Source organism: Xenopus laevis, chromosome 6S, assembly GCF_017654675.1.
Source record: "Xenopus laevis strain J_2021 chromosome 6S, Xenopus_laevis_v10.1, whole genome shotgun sequence".
Lineage (NCBI taxonomy): Eukaryota > Metazoa > Chordata > Amphibia > Anura > Pipidae > Xenopus > Xenopus laevis.
Genome location: NC_054382.1, coordinates 67945548 through 67965906, shown reverse-complemented (window position 1 = coordinate 67965906; position 20359 = coordinate 67945548). Strand labels below are relative to the sequence as shown.

The 20359-nt window shown below is 33.5% G+C and overlaps 1 protein-coding gene across 1 annotated transcript in view; it reads left to right on the top strand.

Annotated features, from left to right (window-relative positions):
* The window catches only part of LOC108720108 (cadherin-10), a 220427-nt gene extending 209445 nt beyond the window's left edge, over positions 1-10982 (top strand). The window contains exons 10-12 of the mRNA XM_041567648.1: positions 1439-1547; positions 2054-2305; positions 9900-10982. Of these exons, the coding sequence (XP_041423582.1) occupies positions 1439-1547; positions 2054-2305; positions 9900-10390 (852 nt within the window). The 3' untranslated portion in view covers positions 10391-10982. The remainder of the gene's footprint in view (positions 1-1438; positions 1548-2053; positions 2306-9899) is intronic.
* Positions 10983-20359: the final 9377 nt, after the last annotated feature.

The following is a 20359-nucleotide window of genomic DNA, read 5'->3' as shown; positions in this document are numbered from 1 at the left end:
TGCTAGTTATCAGGGGCAGCAAAATGCCGCTCCTGTAACTTTAAGAGCTGAGTTTCCAGGTTTCAAATTGGAAATTCAGCTCTTCTAACACAGAGAGCGAATTTGCGCCTCCTGGACCCCCTGCAGTGCATAAAGGGGGAGAGTGGGAGAGCTGGGGGAGGGGGTGACAGCAGCATCAAGCTGCCTCAGACAGTGGAGGGGCCAGGATCACCCCCATGTCAGACCTTTAAATTAAATATAAATGTTTGCTCGTTTGAAAAACAGATTTCCTTGCAGAATTCTACTGCTGTTTTTTTTAACTTGTTTTCCCGTGGCAGAATCCCTTTAAAGTTCTCAATCCAAGCAGGACTTTTTTTTTAATAAAAGTAAGTTCTGACCATGTAAGCCTGCACTCTTAATTTCATGAACTTTACAGCAAACATGTTCAGTTTGCAGATGTGAATATTGCTAAAACTGCAGTGTGACAATTTTCAAGGTCTTCCATCTGCAGTATATTATAATGATTGGATGCATGTTATGTCCTATTTTTTCTTATTAAATCTAGTGGTCATCTTAAAGTGTTGCATCAAGGTTGATTTACATCTGCTTCACATTAAAAATAATTTTTAATAAGTGCAAAACCGCTTGGTTCATTGTCTTTCTGACTGGACTTGAGTCAATACTGACTGAAGTTTCACTATTCATCCGAGCAGCTTCTTCAGTTCAACTGACTGGTGTGGGAAGTTCTCGGCATATAAACTCTTTATGAAATTTGAGGTTTTTTATTTTTGTAGCTTGTTGACCCATTAAAGTGATGAATAAAATACGTATACAAGGTATTTTTTCACAGTTTTATTCTATCATGTTTTTTTATACTCTGATTTTTTTTTGTCAATAAATAATGTAATTTTATTCAAAGTAGAAAAAAAACTCTAAAATTACACATACCTGAATTTTTATAGCCATGATATGGGAGGTGTTTTTAAAGTATTATTAGTTATGTATTTATATGAAAAGGTTTAGAAATGTTTAAAGAAATGTCAATCTAATTAATGGTGACATGACACATTATTCGTTTTTCATTACGTATTTCTTCACCCGCTGCAACTTTTGTTTATTAAATTTAAATTAATGCAATGTATTTGTTTTCTAATATTCTGTGTTGCCTGGCTAAGTTACTTTTCTATTTTCTACAAACTAAAAATAATGAAAATGGAAACTTTCATAACTTGTTTAAAGTTTTCTTTCCTGTATTCTTAGACATGTAAAACTGCATCTCAGTGTTAGGTTAATTTCCAGTTTTGTCTTTTTAGAATTAATTATAAAAATATGTTTGGTGCAGTATGCTAAAATGTATATCAAATAATAATTAGCATCTACATGACACTTGAAAATAAGCAATTCATTGAATACCAGTATTTACCAAATGATTGATCCATAAATGTTTTGCCTCTTGCAGTTAATACAAACAATAAATGCTGTTGACAAGGACGAACCCCCTGGAGGTCAAAAATTTTTCTTCAGTTTAGCATCAGTTAATCCAAATTTCACTGTTCAGGATAATGAAGGTAACCACAAATTATATGTGCTAACCAGAATCTACATGTAAATAAAATGCTAAGATGATAGATATATGGATAGATAGATGATTGATAGATAGATAGATAGATAGATAGATAGATAGATAGATAGATAGATAGATAGATGTAGTGTAATAAGCAACCGGCAGATGTTTTCCCTGCCTAATTACACCTGCAATCCAGATTAAAAAGTCAATTTTTTAGCTAAAATATTGCAATTATTGTTCAGTTGTAAAGTTAGGAGTAGCCACACATTTATTGAGCCTGTTATTATATGATACTTTTGGGTGTAGAGCTATATAGGTGTGCTTCATGTACTAAACATTTATATTATTTATACTTATTATCAATTCTGATTCTTCGCAAGTGAGACTAGTAACATACTGTCCCTCTTATACCACAATTTTATTTCATGTCTAGCTACCACTGAGATGAAAGTTAAACTTTGAACAATTAAACTATGTTTTGTTTCTATATATATATTTCTCTCATAGATAACACTGCACGGATACTGACAAGAAGAAACGGATTTAACAGACATGAAATAAATACATACTTTCTTCCAGTAGTAATATCTGATAATGATTATCCAATCCAAAGTAGCACTGGAACACTGACTATCAAAGTTTGCACATGTGATAGCCAAGGAAACATGCAGTCCTGTAATGCTGAGGCTTTGCTCCTTCCTGCTGGATTAAGCACCGGTGCTTTAATTGCAATTCTTCTCTGCATCATTATACTGCTCTGTGAGTAAAACTCTGTGACAATATTAGCATGGTTAATTGTATGCAAATAATCTTGAAAGTAATTAATAACTCTAAAAATAATAAAAATATATAGCCCAAAGTGTGTCTATTAAATAATGAAAATATTCAAATAGTAATTTTGTTACAGTAATTATGGATTTAATAGATATGGAAAGCTTATGCAATTTACAATTGTATTTATTTTATTGAACAGAAGTTCTATATAAAAATTATAAAATTACCCATACCTTGTATATTCCTTACTTAAAAAATTGTTTCTATGACCTCCCAAGCTTTCAAATATTTTGTCAAGGGCATCTCCAGATATAAAATCCCCAGACCATGTATTTATGTTTTACAAGTTTTGGAGCCAGTGATGATCAAGGTCATATTTATATTTTTTTATTTTATTAATAGCGTTCAAGCAAACACATTTCTAGTGACAAATGATTTGAACTATTTGAAATAGGAGAATCAGCAATATTTAGCTGTTATAACATTTCTCTAATAATGTGTTTGCTTATCTAAAAGCACACAAGGCTATTGAAATGAAATATGCATCTTTTGAGATTTACAGTCCATATGTTTAATTTTATAGAAGGAAAATTAATTTAATATAGTGTTGCATAGTTGATAATCCAGTTCAAATGCACCAGAAACAAAATGAATTAAGCAGTTTACATTATTTTGAATCCCAATTTTTAAAATAACTTCCTGCTTGTGTTTGTTGTAGATATACTTATACTGTACTAGTATATAATATTTAGTTTTACAGTCAACATGTTCACAGCAACTTTCATGTGAACTACAGCAAAAATAACTAGAACTGACTAGTTCAGTGGGACAGACAGGATGCTATGTGTGTTGTTATAGTTCCAAATGGGTAAAATGTATCAACAGAGAAATAAGCTCTTATTTTGCCCTTATATTTTTTACTTGAACTCCATTTCCAAACATCAATGCATCACCTGAAATTTATATATTTTTGACAAATGTATATTTTTTGTCAAATTATTTTTATTGAAAAATGTTTTGGGTATACATTTCGACAATGTCACATACATGTTTATACTGTATATCATGGTTTAACATGGTTCAGTATGGGCTAACCAGAGCCCTATTTGTAAACATTGGTTCAACTGCATTAGTTACATTACGTATTGCATTCATGTATGTAAATATGACACAGTAGATTAGTGAAGTTAAGAAAAAATAAGGCAAACTAAAATAATAATAAATAACCTAATAACAAAATAACAGCTAAAAACAAAGAAAACAGTTGGCTTTGTACCTATTTGCTTATTGGAGCACAATTTAGTGTAGTTTGTCTGTTCCCATCAGGAAATAATGGGTGATGTTAAAATTGGGGTGGTGTTTAATTTGGAGAAAAACTTAATAAGAATGGGGGTCTTCCATTAGAAATCACCTCTTGGTTCATGTCCCAATTGTGCCAGATTTTATTAAACTGATTTACTGTGTTGTTTCTTAGTGCTGTCAAAAAGTCCATCCTTCTTATGTATCGGATTTGGTTCAGAAATTCTTGTTCTCTTGGAGTTGTTGAATCTTTCCATTTGCTTGCTATACAGCACCATGCTGCTGATAAAATGGAGTTAGCTAGTCTCTGTTCTGAGTTCTTAAGTTTTGGTATCTTATCTCCTTATACTGTATAAACATCATTGGGTCAATTTGAATATCTGTTAATAGTACTTTGTTTAACCATTTAGTTACAGAGTCCCAATATGTTTTCAGACCTGGGCATGTCCACAATATATATATGATTGTATCCTCCTCATGATCACATCTCCAACAAGCAGGAGAAGCTGTTTAGGGGGAATAGCCTATGTAGTAAAACTGGGTTATGGTATCATCTTATTTGCATTTTACAGATGTTTTCTTTAATTACAGAACAAATTGGGCTTTTAGCAGCATTTTCCCACATTCTCTGCCATCTGGGCAGATCAATTTTACATTGCAAATCTTTTTCCCATTTTCCCATTTAAGCATGTGGGTGTAGTTCCATGTTGATTGTATTCAGTAGATAATACCATCTAGAATATTAATCCATTCTGTGTTTATCCCAGTCTGCAAAATGCTGAAAGTGGGTCAATAATTGGGAGTTCATCTTTTGGGAAAAGTGTCAGGATTAGGCTTGGGCGAATTTGACCTGTTTAGTTTCACCAAAAATGACGCCGATGCCCATTAAAGTCTATGGGAGGCAAAAAAAGTCTATGGGCATCATTTTCAAGGATAAAATGCCTAAATTGAAGGTAGCGAAATCTAGAGAGATTATATCATTCTGATTCCGAGCTACATTTCTGGTAGCCTTTGATTTTCCTGGAAAGTTGGTGAAACATTTTACTCAGCTGGAATAGATTATTTGTTAATTCTGTTGTGGTGTTGAAATGACATAAGCCTACTGGGAGGTCTGGATTTCCCCAGACAGTATTTTTGGTAATATTTTATGCTTTGCCAAGGTTTGCTGCCACAGTGTTAGGGTGTGAAAGGAGGGTCTCAGTAGAGTGGGATAAGGTGGAGGTTTCTATGTGGTCCATAGATTCCATAGATTGTGCTCTATGTATGGAGTTCCAGTTGTGCCCATTTGGTTGTGGGGCAGTATTCTACCCATTCCATTGCTTGTTTAAGTTGGGCTGCCTTATAATAGTTAATCATATTTGGGACTGCCAATCCTCCGTCTGTTTGATGAGCAAACATTGTCTTTTTAGCTACCTGATGTCTTTTACCTGCCCAAATGAAGTTTAAAATAGCTGTTTGTAACTTATCTATAACTGTTTTTGGTACTGATATTGGGAGAGTATAAAAATAATATAAAATTCAAGGGAGTAGGTTCATTTTAGATTGTATGCATTCCAGGTTTGGAGATCTTGTTTGAGGGTATTTAGTTCTGTTTGTACAAGGTTGCATATTCTGTTGTAAGTTTTTAATATATTCTGGGAAGTTAATCTGCAACAGTTTTAAGTTGGATCCTACTTTGTTTAATGGGAGTGCCTCCGATTTATACCCAGAAATGCATCCATAGTCCCTCAACCTCCATTGGATGATGCGTGTTTGTAATTTGTTTGTTTGAAGCATTAGTTCTATCGGGGCATGATCTGCCCATAAAATAGGATGCATTTTTGTTGTGTGTGTGATAGGATAGAGCAGAGGGAGGACGATAGGAAGACATAGTCTATTCTAGTGTGGACTTTATATGCACGGGAGTAGACGGTATAGTCCTTGAAAGTTACATTTTGGGTCCTCCATACATCAATCAAATAATGAGATCGTAACAGGGCCTGGAATTGGGCCGAGTTTCAGTCAGTAGATGAGGGTATTGTGGAGTGAGAGAGAGCTTGTCTGTCCCTGGAGGGGGAATTTATCATATTAAAGACTCCAGCTAGTAACACATTCACATTTTTAAAAGAAGTATCTTTTAACATTAATTTCCTTAGAAGTGCCAGTGGTCTCTTATTCGGGAGGTATACATTGATTAAAATTATAGGTGTATTTCCGAAGTGCCCAGAGAGAATTAGGTAGTGACCTGATGGATCTGCTATATGTGTGGAACATGTAAACTGGCTGTTTTTGTGAATCATAATGGCAACAACAGCTTTTTTAATGGGAGCTGAAGCCCTGAAGCATGTTGGATAGTCTCTGTGTTTAATGTGCCAGGGTTCTGTGTTGCTATGATGAGTCTCTTGTATAAAAATGGAAGAGCTTTGGGATTACCTATAAAGTAATCCCCTTTTAAGTGGGGAGTTCAGTCCATTAACAGTGAAATGATCTTAGCTATTTTTATCTTTAGCCTATCTCTCTGGGCCTTGGTCCCTTTTCTCTGTAATTCTCCTGAAACATTTAAACACGATAACATTGAACATTTCCTATGTTTTTAGTTGTGCAAGCCAACAAAACAAAATAACAAGTAAACTGTCAACATATTGAATCTTCAAACTTTGAGTTTAAAAAATTCCCAACCATATTTCATTAATATTATTTGTAGAGTGTGACTGGTCTATTCCAGACTTGTATGATGGAGAAGGGGTGAGAATAAGGGCTGAGTGAACCTGCCTGTAAATCGGGTATGTGTCCAGACTTTATCATGGTTGATAGGTATTGAAGAATGACAGTGTCTGGGGTTACCCGAGTGTATCAAACCTCAATATTTCCTGTAGTTACTTCATTCTTGTTCCTCCTTTTAATGGAGTGGTCTTTGGGGATCCTGTGTTAGGGGAGAATTGAGAGCGTTGAGGTTTAGGCGATACTGTGCTCCAGGATGGAGAGGACCTAGGAGGTGGTGATACTGGAGCTTTTGGTGGAGGTGAAGAATGTCTTTATTGTAATCCAAGCTGTTGTTGCAATTGGGGAGCATTCTTTGGATCTTGCAAGACATATTGTCTATCATCTTTGGTGATTGTCAGCTGAAAATGGAAGCCCTATCAGTATTGCAGGTGCTGTTCCCTAAACTCTTGCATTATTGGCCGTTGCAATCATTGCAGATTTGTATAGTAGTTTGTATAGTAGTTGTATAGTAGCCCCTTTTGTAACAGCCCCTTTCTGTTGGTTGCGCATATTTTGTATTATAGTGTCTCTGCTTTCCAAGCAATGCAATCTTACCACTACATCTTTGGGCAAATTAGAGGTGTTAGTCCCCAAAGCTCTGTGAGCTTTGCACATTCTCTATGCTTCTGGAGGTAGATCTGGGTTAATAGTTGAAAAAAGGCACCTATGGTAGGTACGCAAATCAGGTGTCAACACGAAGTTTAGAATACCTCTAATGCGTAAGTTGTTTCTCCTTTCTCTATTTTCAGTGTCCTCCTGCATTGTTTTCATGTGTTCTATCTACCGTTTAAGTGCCATATTTTCATTTTCAAGAAATGTATGGTGCTGAAGGAGGTCATCAGTAGTAGCCTCCAATTTATCTGTGTTCTCCAATTGCTGTTATGTCTGTTTTCAGTTCGGAAATGGCAGTTTTTATTGTGTGGGAGATAGATGCAGTGAGCTGATTATGGAGAGATTGGAGTTGCATTGTGATGTATAGAGGTGTAATCGGCTTTGGTGTGTCACCTTGCATATGTGTTATGTCAGGCTCTAATTGTGTGCCTGTAGTGTCCCCCAAGTCCCAAGGTAGATCGCTTACCAAGGATTGTGCTGGAGATTCAGGGGCATTGGGCCCAGTATTGTCACCATCTTGTGTCTCCTTGTCGGCATGACCGTGATGAAGTGAATAGAAGTAAATAGAAGTGAATTTAGTAGCTGAATGCAGGCCTTTTTGTAAGTGTCTGGAAGGAGCTCAATTACATAGCAGCCATCTCGCTTGAGCTCCAAGCCACGCCCCCAACAAATGTATATTTGTATGCAAAATTCATGAATAGTCCATAAAATATGTTGTTGTTTAGTGGTCACTTTGTAACCTGACTAGAATACCTGTATATTATATAAAATAATACATGTTTTAAGTATACTTTTTGCATCTGAGTTAAAGCACGTGGTCTGTGCATTTATATGAAACTCTTTGGTAATTCCAATATTATATTTTACAGTAAGGGGTACATTACTCCCTATGTAAATATCACGTAGCAATGTCATAAACAGTGCTTAGTAATGTTCTGTATCATAAGCAGTAATATGATACTACAAAATATTTTAAACAAAACGTAAGAGATCCATTTGCATCATTATAGAAATCCTCAATCATTTCTAACATTGCTACATTTCACAATAGGCAGCACATTATTCCCTATTTCCATTATTTGTGCAGAACTGAACTTCAATAAAGAAATGAAAACAAATCTCATTAAATACTATTATATATAGCAAGGCCATTACATTCCATAATATACCCATTTTCTATAGTATGTATGGATGTTGCTGACAGTCAGCATTCATATGGCATATAATTATAGTCAGATAAAAACTGTTCATGGTGTAGACTAGCTTACCAAAAAATCCCAGCGGGGCCTCTCAATAATATTTTCACCACCATTTTGGGCACTATTTTATGTGAATTACAGTAGCATTCAAGATATATTATTCACACAAACATGTATACTAACACACACACGCCACACATTTGAGCTTCATTTTATTTTAGTAGGAGTAAAGTTATTGTTGTAGATTTTTATATTGTTTATGTCACTGTATTTCTTTGTTTATTTGCAATATAGAAGTTTATTATATAGTTCATCTGTGCTGACTGAACCAGCTGTATTTTAGTTCATCAAAATAATTCCAAATTTTGTGTTATATTTGTTAGATGTGTGTAGCCTGTTTTTATTAAAATATTAATTCAAATCAAACATATGTTTACTGAGATAGAAAGTTTTAAAAAAAGACATCCATTAAAATGTGTTACATTCTGATTACTCTGGGAAACATTCCTTACTTTGCAAAATATGGCAAGTCTTTTGCTATTCTAGTCTGAATAATCTAAGTAATAATTTTGTCTCTAGAATACCATACTGGATTCTATTAATAAGATTATACTTTCCATCAAAATAAGATTTTAGTAGTAATTTTGTCCCTGAATTATGCTGATTCATCTACTGTTAAATATTGCAATACAAAATCAATAACAGTGATACAGAGTGAAATTTTAAAATACTTGCAAATAACATAGCTTAAAAAGGGAAAGTTGTACTCACCACTATCAAAAGCCCTCTTGTTTTTGTTGGTATGAAAATAAATATATTAAAAAAAACAAAAAAACTCAAATAAAGTTACGTGTAGATAATGAATGAAAATAATATAATTTAATTTTTTTTCCAAACCTCACCAAAAATGGTTAGTCCATTGTCCAACTCGTATTCCCATATAAGATGTCTGTCAATATCAAATATTGTAAAGGTTTTATTATACAGTCATTTATAAGAAATTATTATATTTTTTTTGTGTACACTGTTTTCCACCAAATTTTCCCCAAACCTTTGCAAAATATTTCTGCTTTTTTAACTGTATTATACCTCATGCACACTTCCCATGTGTTTATAAAATTCCAAAATAGTCTAATGCAATTTATTAATCAAATTATTTTTATTTGTAACACAGTTTTAGCGAGAAAGAAGAGAAACATATAAAGAGAAGAGAAAGAAGCGACACAATAGAAAGAGAAGAGAAAGGAAACAGAAATAAGGACATAAATACATGACATCCTCTGCATTATGAAATGTAGTAAAAAAAAAAACATGTTTACTTCTCTACTGGGGGCATAGTTATTATGCTGCGTAAAATGAAATTCATATTCGTATAAAAAACTTTATCAAGATGTGTGTAATACACCATGCGAAAGACAGATTTTATGTTATTTTACATTGCACATTTTTTAACACGGCAAGTGTGGTGTATGATCCTGCCATTTTGTTTTACACAGTATATATATATATATATATATATATATATATATATATATATATATATATATATATATATATATATATATATATAATCATAATGTTTATTTGAAGCAAATAGAAGCTCTACAGTAATAATGCTTTAGACCATGTTTAAAACTCTGTATTACATGTTACAGATTCTTAATATAGTAACTTTCACAACGATAAAGATAAATACTAATTTGCATCTACCTTTCATATTTGTGCAGTGATAGTAGTGCTGTTTGCAGCATTGAAAAGACAGCAGAAAAAAGAACCTTTGGTCTTGTCTAAAGAGGATATCAGAGACAACATTGTAAGCTACAATGATGAAGGAGGTGGAGAAGAAGACACTCAAGCCTTTGATATCGGTACCCTTAGAAATCCTGGTGCCATTGATGATAAGAAACAGAGAAGAGATATTATTCCTGAAAGCCTTCTATTACCACGGAGAACTGCTGCTGTTCCTGACAATACAGATGTTAGAGATTTTATTAACCAAAGGCTAAAAGAACATGATAGTGATCCTACTGCACCACCTTATGATTCACTAGCGACTTATGCATATGAAGGCAATGATTCTATAGCAGAATCACTAAGTTCTTTAGAGTCTAGCACTATAGATGGAGACCAAAACTATGAATACCTCAAGGAGTGGGGTCCACGATTCAACAAACTTGCTGAAATGTATGGCAGTGGAGAAAGTGACAAGGATTCTTAACTATGAAACATGTTCTCACCCTTTTCTAGCTCTTGTGAAGGTGAAGCAAATCTTCCTTATGGAAAAATGAATTAACATTTTAAAATAATCTTCTCTGACACTGAGCACAGTGTTAAAATAATTATAATACATTAAGAAAAAAAATCTTTTTACAATGTTCATTTCTTCCATTTGTTTTTATTCAATGTAGATATTCACCCTAGAGTATGGCTTAAGTTCATCACAAACCTTGGATTTAACTCCATGGAAATGTTATTGTCTGTCAAATGAAGGATTATTAAAAACAAAATAAAACACAAAAAAAATAACTAAATAAACTACTTGCTCATGCAAACTCATGCACACATTACTTCTGTTGGATACATTGGCTGCCTTTCTATTTGCAGCATTTTGCAATATTTTAAGAAGGAACAGGAAATGGTATTATGATACATTATGTACCTTATGTACAAGTGATGTTAGTGTGATATGCAGCTGGTGAAGCTACAGTTATATGTTAGTAGAATTCATTTCATCTAATAGTATCTTGCCAATGTTTTATATTTATATTTTTGTATTTATTTTTAAGAAATAAACCTGTTTTTACAACTTGCTTAGTGCCTTTTTTATTTAGACATTATTTAAAGGAAATCCTATAAGATTACCGCCATACCTGTATGAATGGAACTTACATTTGAATGTCCCTATCACAGTCACAGAAATGTACTAAGGCCAGTCAGCCACACTTTATTTTTACTTGAATGAAGTCATGAATCATTAGGAAAAACATACAAACCAAATACGATAGTGACAGATTGGAACCAAACCTAGGCCACTAGCAAAGTTAGACCTTGACAACGAGTTTGAAAAAGAAAATATTATGCAATGTACAAATCCCTTTAAAAAAAGAAAGCTGGAATGTGTTATAATGGATTGCTTCTGTATAGGGGTAGGTGATGAAAATCCTAAGGAATAACTTTTTCAATGAAAAAAAATCCCACAGCTTTTAAGACCTGATGTTCACTACACCATACCTCCCAACTGTCCCATTTTTCTCTGGACAATACACATTTTGACAGCTCAGCCCGCAGTCCCAGTTTCTTACTGAAATTTGAGTTTCTCTTTGATCTTTTGCACTGACGCAGGAGTTTTATGAAATTTCATTAAATAAAAGGCTTTTGGCAGAGGGGACAGAGCACTCAGCACCTGTACATAGATATAGTTGTAACTAATTAAGTAAAGCAAGTTTAGTGGGAGAACTGAGACTCACAACTTAAAGTACAATTTACCTTTATTAGCAAAAATATAATACCACTTAAATCATGGCCCTGAAACTCCCAGAAATATGTTCAAACCTTCCATAACCTGCAAATTTTGTTTAATGGACATATTTATGGGGTTGTGTTCAAACCTTCCATAACCTGCAAATTTTATAAAATGGACATATTTATGGGGTTGTGGCCATACAATGGACGTGGCAGATATTTTTTCCCTCTTTCCATTTTTCAAATGTTTAGAGGTATGTAATACCATTGCCTTTTACATAAAAATGTTAAATGACTGTTGTGAGGTTTTTTGTTTTTGTCTATAAGTGTAAATGCCAATAATGATAGATTAGAAATAAAAGTCTTGTTACTATGATCTGTTGGCAAGTTATATAATAACATTCTACTCAGTTTGCAGTCCATACCCATCCTGGCACATCTGACAGTGTCACACTTTGAGACTCTGTGGTGTTCACATTTGACATCACTTTACAGTAGTCTCTAGTGAACGTAATAACTCTTATTACTAAAAAAGGCTAAACTAATATAGTAAACACTCCTGTATTGTCAACAGTTGTAATGGCCTAATTTCACAAGTGCAAGCTGTCTCATCAACCAGAGAAATAAAGTCTTAGGGGTCTATTTATCATGCTGTGAAAATTTTTTAGGGAAACATTACCGTTGATCTTACTCATAGAAGCCAATCAGATCTTTGCTTTTGTTTTCTAACTGTTGAAATGGAATTGCTGATTGGTTGCTATGGGCAACATCACCAGTAATGCTTCACAACACTTTTTACACAGCATGATATATAAGCCCCTTGGACCGGTCACCCAAATGCAAAAATCTGTATAATAATAGTCCTTTTCAAAGCATTCATAGCTGTTGTAAGCTAATTTAAAAAAAAAACTCAGCTGTCAATCAAATATTGTCAATTACTTTCCATTCAGCACTTCCTAGATGTCACTGCTTTCCCCACATTTCCCCATTCTCTTCACTGTTTAATTGTATAGCCAGGGCATGGGGATGGACATCGGGTCCCCCATTTTGGTGCACAAACAAGATTTTGAGATGATGTAAGGCTTGCCTTAATAACAGTGTCCACAAAATGGCTCCTGACTGCTTACTATCATTATGAATTCCCAGAATGAAGGAAAAAATATTCAAATAATGTATACAATGTAATTAAAGTTAATTTTGCTTGACTATTGAGATAAAATAGGATTTTGAATATTTTATTTGGGTGACAGGTCACCTTTAAGTCAGTAAGCCGTAAGTCGACTTCTGATCTAAATTAAACCTTCAGGCAGTTTGTGCAGCTACCAGGCCCTTTTGGGCTCCAGTGTAAGCCTGTGTACAACTGGTTGTTTCTCCATGCAGGATTCATCACAGCATATTGGTATCTTCAGGCACAAGTAAGTCCTTCACTGTTCTAAAGAATATTTACTTCTGTGGCCTTCTTGCTTTCTGAGATCAAAAATTGTAATGTTATTTCTCCAAAATTAATGACCATAATATAGTTAAAAGTTCAATTAATTTATTAGGACATACAGGAGAAGGCCTGATGCCTATGAGTAAGTGTCCCAACAGGCACGAAATGCATCACCATATTACGGTCATTATTTTTGGAGAAATAACAAATTTTTGATCTCTGCTATGTACTATGCACCCATGGACTGGGGTGAACTGTGAGTATATCTGCTCACCTTATTGCTATTTTCCTTATATTTATTGTCATACATTGACTTATAGTGGTGCCATCACTGACTAATTGCATCAATTTTGCCTATTTTCTTGCTTTCTGCGCCTCTTAACTCTGGTACTTTTTCTCACCTCCTGACTTGCTCTGACAGATTTTCCAACTCTACCTTCTTTGGCAACTTTACCACTTCCTACAGCCTTTAGCTTGTTGTTCAGCAGGTTGCTGGGTGAATATTGACAACAAACTTAGAGAATGGTCCATTCATTTAAGCCTTTTGGTTGCAAAATAGCTACAGTACTAGTGATGGGCGAATTTATTCGCCAGGCGCAAATTCACGGCGAATTTGCACGTTTCGCCGCCAGCAAAAAAATTCGCGAAACGCCCGCGAAAATTTGGGGCAAAAATTCACCGGCGTCAAATTTTTTTTCCGAAAAACGGACGCCGGCGTCAAAAAACGAGAAGACGGCGTCGTTTCGCAAATTTTTCGCTGTTTCGCGAATTTCGCGCGAAATTCGCTAAATATTCGGCGAAGCGAAAAGGCACAAATTCGCCCATCACTATACAGTACTTCCAAAATTGAGAAAGCTTCTTGTCCAATTTAAATTCTAGGAAGGAATACAGTAACATTTTCAGACAACTGCAAGTTTTCACTGGTGATAAAATGTGAAAAATAAAGGATTTACTTTTGGGACCTTTGATAAATCTGTCACTAAGTGAAAGCATGGTAGTGTGTTAGCTAGTCAAATGCTCATTATTAATAGCAGTTTAATGAAGGAACTCTAAGGTTCTAATTGCTTTCTATGATTTTAATTAGGCAATAAAGGCATCTCCTTTACATTTTTTTTTTTCATTTAAAAAATATGTCCCTGTTTTATTGGTCTATAACATCTTAATAAATAAAGCATTGGGTATTGGGTGGAGTCACCAATGTTGCAAGACTACAACACTACTTGTAGTGACAAATTGACTTGTTGGTTTGAAATAAACAAAGTTCATGCTAAATCAGTCCTATTTTTCCTGCAACCCCAGGTTCAGAAACTGGAATGCCATCTAATGCTGGTTGTTAACCTATGCCCCAGCAATCCTGAAAGGATGTTACATTTCAGCAACAGCTTCAGGGTTGTAGATTGAACATATAGTACATGTGAGTGGGCAGAGATTCCCAGCTCATTACAAATATTATATTTTTGTATGGTTAGTGGGAGGATATACTTATGGGGCAGGTCCATGGAACTTAAAGCATGAAGTTGATTGTATTACTCAGACACAGATGTTCACAGTGAGGGCAGTAAGGATGTGGATGTTGTTATGAATCCTGATGGTTAATGCCTTTAAAAGGGGCTTGGATTATTTCTTGGACAAGCATAATATCCAAGGCTATAGTGATACTAAAATATATACATATATATATATATATATATATATATATATATATATATTTTTTTTTTTTTTTTTTTTTTTTTTTTTTTAACAAACAAGGGAAAGTTGTGCTCACCACTATTTTTTAAAACCATTAGGCGGGGGTGCAATGAGGCTGTGACCACAAAATACATATAGACACATACAAGAGTCCTCTGCACTCAACCCATTATCAATATATTTAAGACTAAAAAATGCCTTACCCTTTAAACAAAACAGGGATTGTTTGTCCATATATTGCAATATATTATATTATAATATATATGGACAAACAATCCCTGTTTTGTTTAAAGGGTAAGACATTTTTTAGTAGCAGTGTGCACAAAATGTCTCTGTCTTAAATATATTGATAATGGGTTGAGTGCAGAGGACGCTTGTATGTGTCTATATAAAGGTCTTAGGAGCAGAACGAAATGTTGGCCGAATTTTAATGTAAATTAATGAATATGGAATTTTACATTTTTTGTATACAAATCCTGGTGTGCATCTTTTTCTTTTTTGCTATTTGGATAATTTTGCCAGTTAAGATAGCACCCAGGTATCGACCTAGATTCATGCATTACGGTGTGCGTTAAGAACTTGTGGACTGTATATATATATATATATATATATATATATATATATATATATATATATATATATATATATATATATATATATATATATATATATATTTATAGTTTCAGTGGGTGTGTGTAAGTATGTGTGCTCAGTTTCATTTGGAGGGGTTAAAATTGGTCTTTTTTCCAACCCAACTTAAATATATACCTATCTGTTTAGCTAAACAGAGTGCAATATTTTACACATTTCTACTAATTGCATTACTAAGCAACATCTTGCCCTGGAAGAGAGATATACTTCCAATTTCACTAATAATGCCTGTTTCATCTGAACGTTCCATTAATATTCCATTGAACAATTTTATTAGTATCAATCTATACAATAATTTAATATAAATATGTAAATAAGCAAAACTGACCAATAATACAAGAATTTGCTCACCCTAGCAAGTTAACAAAGCCCCTATAATTGGATATGGTTTGCACAGAGAGAAATAGCAGTTAGCATATATACAAGTAATGTGATCACAAGTAAAGGTGGCCATAGACATAAATCTTTCTTGGAAAAGATCTTTCCATAAGATGTTTCCAAAGATCTTTCAATACACACGTGTACAGCTGAATCATCAGAAACACTAGTAGAAACATTAGAATTCTACCTGTATCTGATGATTCAGCACTAACAATGGCCGATGTTTGGGTGCCTTTAAAGACACCCGATCAAAAAAAATTTGCCCAGTCGGACTGACGAGCCGACCACCTACTGCATTTATTTAGAATGGGGAGTCACTTTATGAAGCACAGTAAAACATTGTTTGTTTATACAGTACATAGAAAGTATCCATGGGTTTAAGTACTTAGTTGTGATATGATGTTTATATCAGCAAGGAAGAGCCTGTTTAATTGTAAGTACTGTACTATAAAAATGTTAAGTATTTAACAATGGAGTAATGCATTGTTTGATCAACATATGCTGAACCATTGTTGTATTTATCAGCTGTTACTAGATACAACATTCATTTTTATGAGTTAAAAATAAGGTAAATAACTGTATTATCAACAGAAGATGAAGCAGTCTTTCAATTATCACCTGTTTCTAGAAACAAGTTGCATTTTATGAGTTAAATAGATCTCTCATATTGTAAATCTGAATTGCATTAAGAATGTGTATTGTATTGATGAGCTTTTTGCCATGTGAAATGTTATTTTTAGACTAATTAATTTTTTTTTTAATTGTTTTTAAAATACAGGATGTGGGCAGCTATATTAGTTCATTATATAAGAATGTCTGCTGGTGGAAACAGCAAACACAGCATGATGCAAGTGTTTTTCGGCAGCTACTACCTCAGCTATTTAATATTTATATCCCTTTTGTATGATAGAGCTTTTCTGTCTAATCTCCTGTTGGGTTAATTTCTTATGTTTACACTAGGTGGTACATGTAATTATTTTCATCAGTGCAGATGATGCTAAAACTTATTGTAGTCTTCAGATAACCTGCTTTTTGGAATGGTAGTGTCTGGGGTGTTACTACACATCAGCTCTTACCCTAAAAAATGTATAGGGGCTAAAACTCCCATTGCCTCTCACTGTATTTAATGAATGTGGGGTGTCTATCCTCTTCCTCTAATTGAATAATGCATTTAGAATATCACTTTAACTGTATTTTGGTGCAGACTTCTTGAAGTTTTAAGTCCTGCTGATAAAAAAAAATATTTAAAAGTTGAATGTATTAACGGATCAGAAATATATATTCTAGGCTTAAAATGTCAAATACATAAAAAAATGTGTTTTTTTAGAATAGTTAATAAAAGTACAGCAAAATTACCAGGAAGAACAATGTGTCTACCTTGTAACTGTATAATTAAAAAGTGGAAGCCAGACTGAATAATCAATAGGAATTCAAAGTATATTTGAGCTTTGAATTAAAAATCACTTGGCAAGTGTATACTGTACCAGCTACTTTTATTCTAAAATAATTGTTTCGTATAATAAAGAAAAAAGGTTTATATGAATTCTTGTTATATATATATTCCTATTCCTTATGGCGCAGATAAATATTGATATGAACCCATTGGAACATAATATATCCTGTCAGAATGCAATGCAATTAAAATCTAAAATGTGAGCATTATTTTATACTCATATTAAAATGTAGTACAATGTACAGTACATGGTTGTAGATAATTATGGCAATGCTTTAACAGTCAAACATCATTTGCCTTTTGGCCAGAGGATAATTCCCTGGACTATGTTTTTTGTTTATATTATTAAACATACACAGGGATGAGATCTTTTTTATTGAATGCCCTTTTTGATTGAATGGTCTTAATTTGCAAAAAAAATCCACACAAATCAGCATGTGCTGGACAATTGACAACAAAATCGAGCAACAATTCGAATCGTTCAACTTTTTAAAATATGTTGCTCAAAAACCACATTTTTGCCAGCACTATGTAAAGTTTATACTGTATCATACTGGGAAGTATTAAAGGTTTGATGAATAAATACATTTTATTATCAATTTCTCATTGTGGCTGCTGTCTATATTAATATGCAGAAATTGTTACATAATGGAGGATATATAACAAAATAATGTAAATGTCACCCGCGGTTGCAAATCTTTACAGATATTTTTATCAAATACTTGTTGAGAAAATTAGTACGATTTTTTTAAGCTGCTAAAATATACCATTCCAAATACATCACTACAATGTTAGATTCCAAAGTTAGACTTATAGGCCCTTTAATAAAAATTTGTGAATTCAATAGTTTTTTTTAGAACAAATACATTTGACATTTTACTAAACTCAAAAGTTTTCTTATATGATAAAACATTTTAATCTAAGCAATCAAATAGAACTGTGGAAAAAACTTGAATGTATTATACTCATTTTCAATAAGTATATATACTCTTCAAAAAATTCGAAATTAAAAAAAAAAAAAAAAAAAAAAAGAGTAAAATTTTGCCTAGGACAACTGTCATTGACTTTTACATCAGCTCTCAAGCTTTTAGATGCCAAGTTTTACGTTAGAGTTTTTCATATTTTATTTATTAATCTATAATTCATCAATTTAGAACATTCAAGTTTTGGAAACTTTAATTCAAATTTGTGAGTTTTAGCACAACAAAATCAAACTGTGGTAAAAATCTGAATTTAAACTTGATAAACCAGCCCAGGATTCCCATAGCTACCTGTGTCAATGACCATGCAAAATTGAAAGTATCATGCTGAATGTTGGAAATGACACCTAGGAAATATTCAGCTCAATTGAGTTTGATTTGTGTCAAGCATCCACAGCTGCAAAGTCTTGGTCAGCAGCAAATTCACATTGTTCTCGTCATTTCCCTTGGGCCTACCAATTTAGCAACAAAAAATGTGAAAATTGGAAAAGCACAAAAATATTTAATTGAACAAAAATCACAAATTTTGCCTAGGACAATTACTATTGACTTCTACATGAAAAATGTTCATTAAAAAAGTTCTAAAAAGGCTTAGCAAAAATAAGATCTAATTGTGGAAACATTTTGAATTTAGTAAGTGATATTTATATGTGATTTTTATGCCTATTTAATTGTTAATTCTATTGTGCACCAGTCTGGCTGGATGTACACATGCACAAAATAATAGTGTTTTAGGTCTTAATAATGTTATATTAACTAGACACTCTTACATTTGGAAAATGTAATTATTATTATACATTGCATACATTATATATTATACCATTTATTGCATTTTTTGATGTAACACACATATAGAGCGAGAACTGTTCTCTAACAACTTTATATATTTAATTTACAGTTTACAGAATCATTTTGAGTTTTCAGCCTCATTGAAAAATGAATGAAACAATGTGGTTTTTTTTTCCAATGTGAAACTTTTATTCATTTTGAGGTTCATCTCATGCTAGCATTAAAAAATGAAAGAAATTTGCATGTGTTGAAACTGAGGTTTACACTTTCTATTTTTTTCTTGAACTCCAATTATTAATTAATTTAATTCAGGGAGCACAATGAGATGGTTTGTCGTATTCTGCTTTGTACATCACCAAGAAGTTTATTAAGTAACATAAAGAATCACAATCCCTTTGGTTAACTAATTATTAAAATAATTTTGAAAGTTTTGCTTCCAAAGAGAACTAGGGATGTGAAAATCTTAGTAAGTATAAATTCTTGGGTCTTACATTTTTCCCCACCATCAGGGTGATTCCGTTCTCATAGGTCATTTTCTGACATACATACAGTTAGGTCCATAAATATTTGGACAGACAACTTTTTTTTCTAATTTTGGTTCTGTACATTACCACAATACATTTGAAATGAAACAACTCAGATGCAGTTGAATTGCAAACTTTCAGCTTTATTTCAGTGGGTTGAACAAAAAGATTGCATAAAAATGTGAGGAACTAAAGTCTTTTTTTTAAACACAATCACTTCATTTTAGGGGCTCAAAAGTAATTGGACAAATTAAAAAAACTGAAAATAAAATGTTCATTTCTAATACTTGGTTGAAAACCCTTTTCGGCCATGCCAGCCCGAAGTCTTCAACTCATAGACATCACCAGATTCTAGGTTTCCTCCTTTTTAATGCTCTGCCAGACCTTTACTGCAGCAGCTTTCAGTTCTGTCCAAAGTTAAGTCTTCAACATGTGAAATGCATGCTCAATTGGATTCAGATCAGGTGACTGACTTTGGGTCATTGCCCATCTGTATTATGAAATGCCTCCCTATCAATTTGACAGCATTTGGCTGAATTTGAGCAGACAGTGTCTCTGAATACCTCAGAATTAATTTGGCTGCTTCTGTCCTGTGTCACATCATGGATAAACACTAGTGTCCCAGTGCCACTGGCAGCCATGCACGCCCAAGCCATCACACTGCCTCCGCCATGTTTTATAGAGATGTGGTATGCTTTGGATCATGAGCTGTTACACGCCTTCTCCATACTTTTTTCTTGCCATCATTCTGGTAGAGGTTTATCTTGGTTTCATCTGTCCAAAGAACTTTTTTTCCAGAACTGTGCTGGCTTTTTTAGATGTTTTT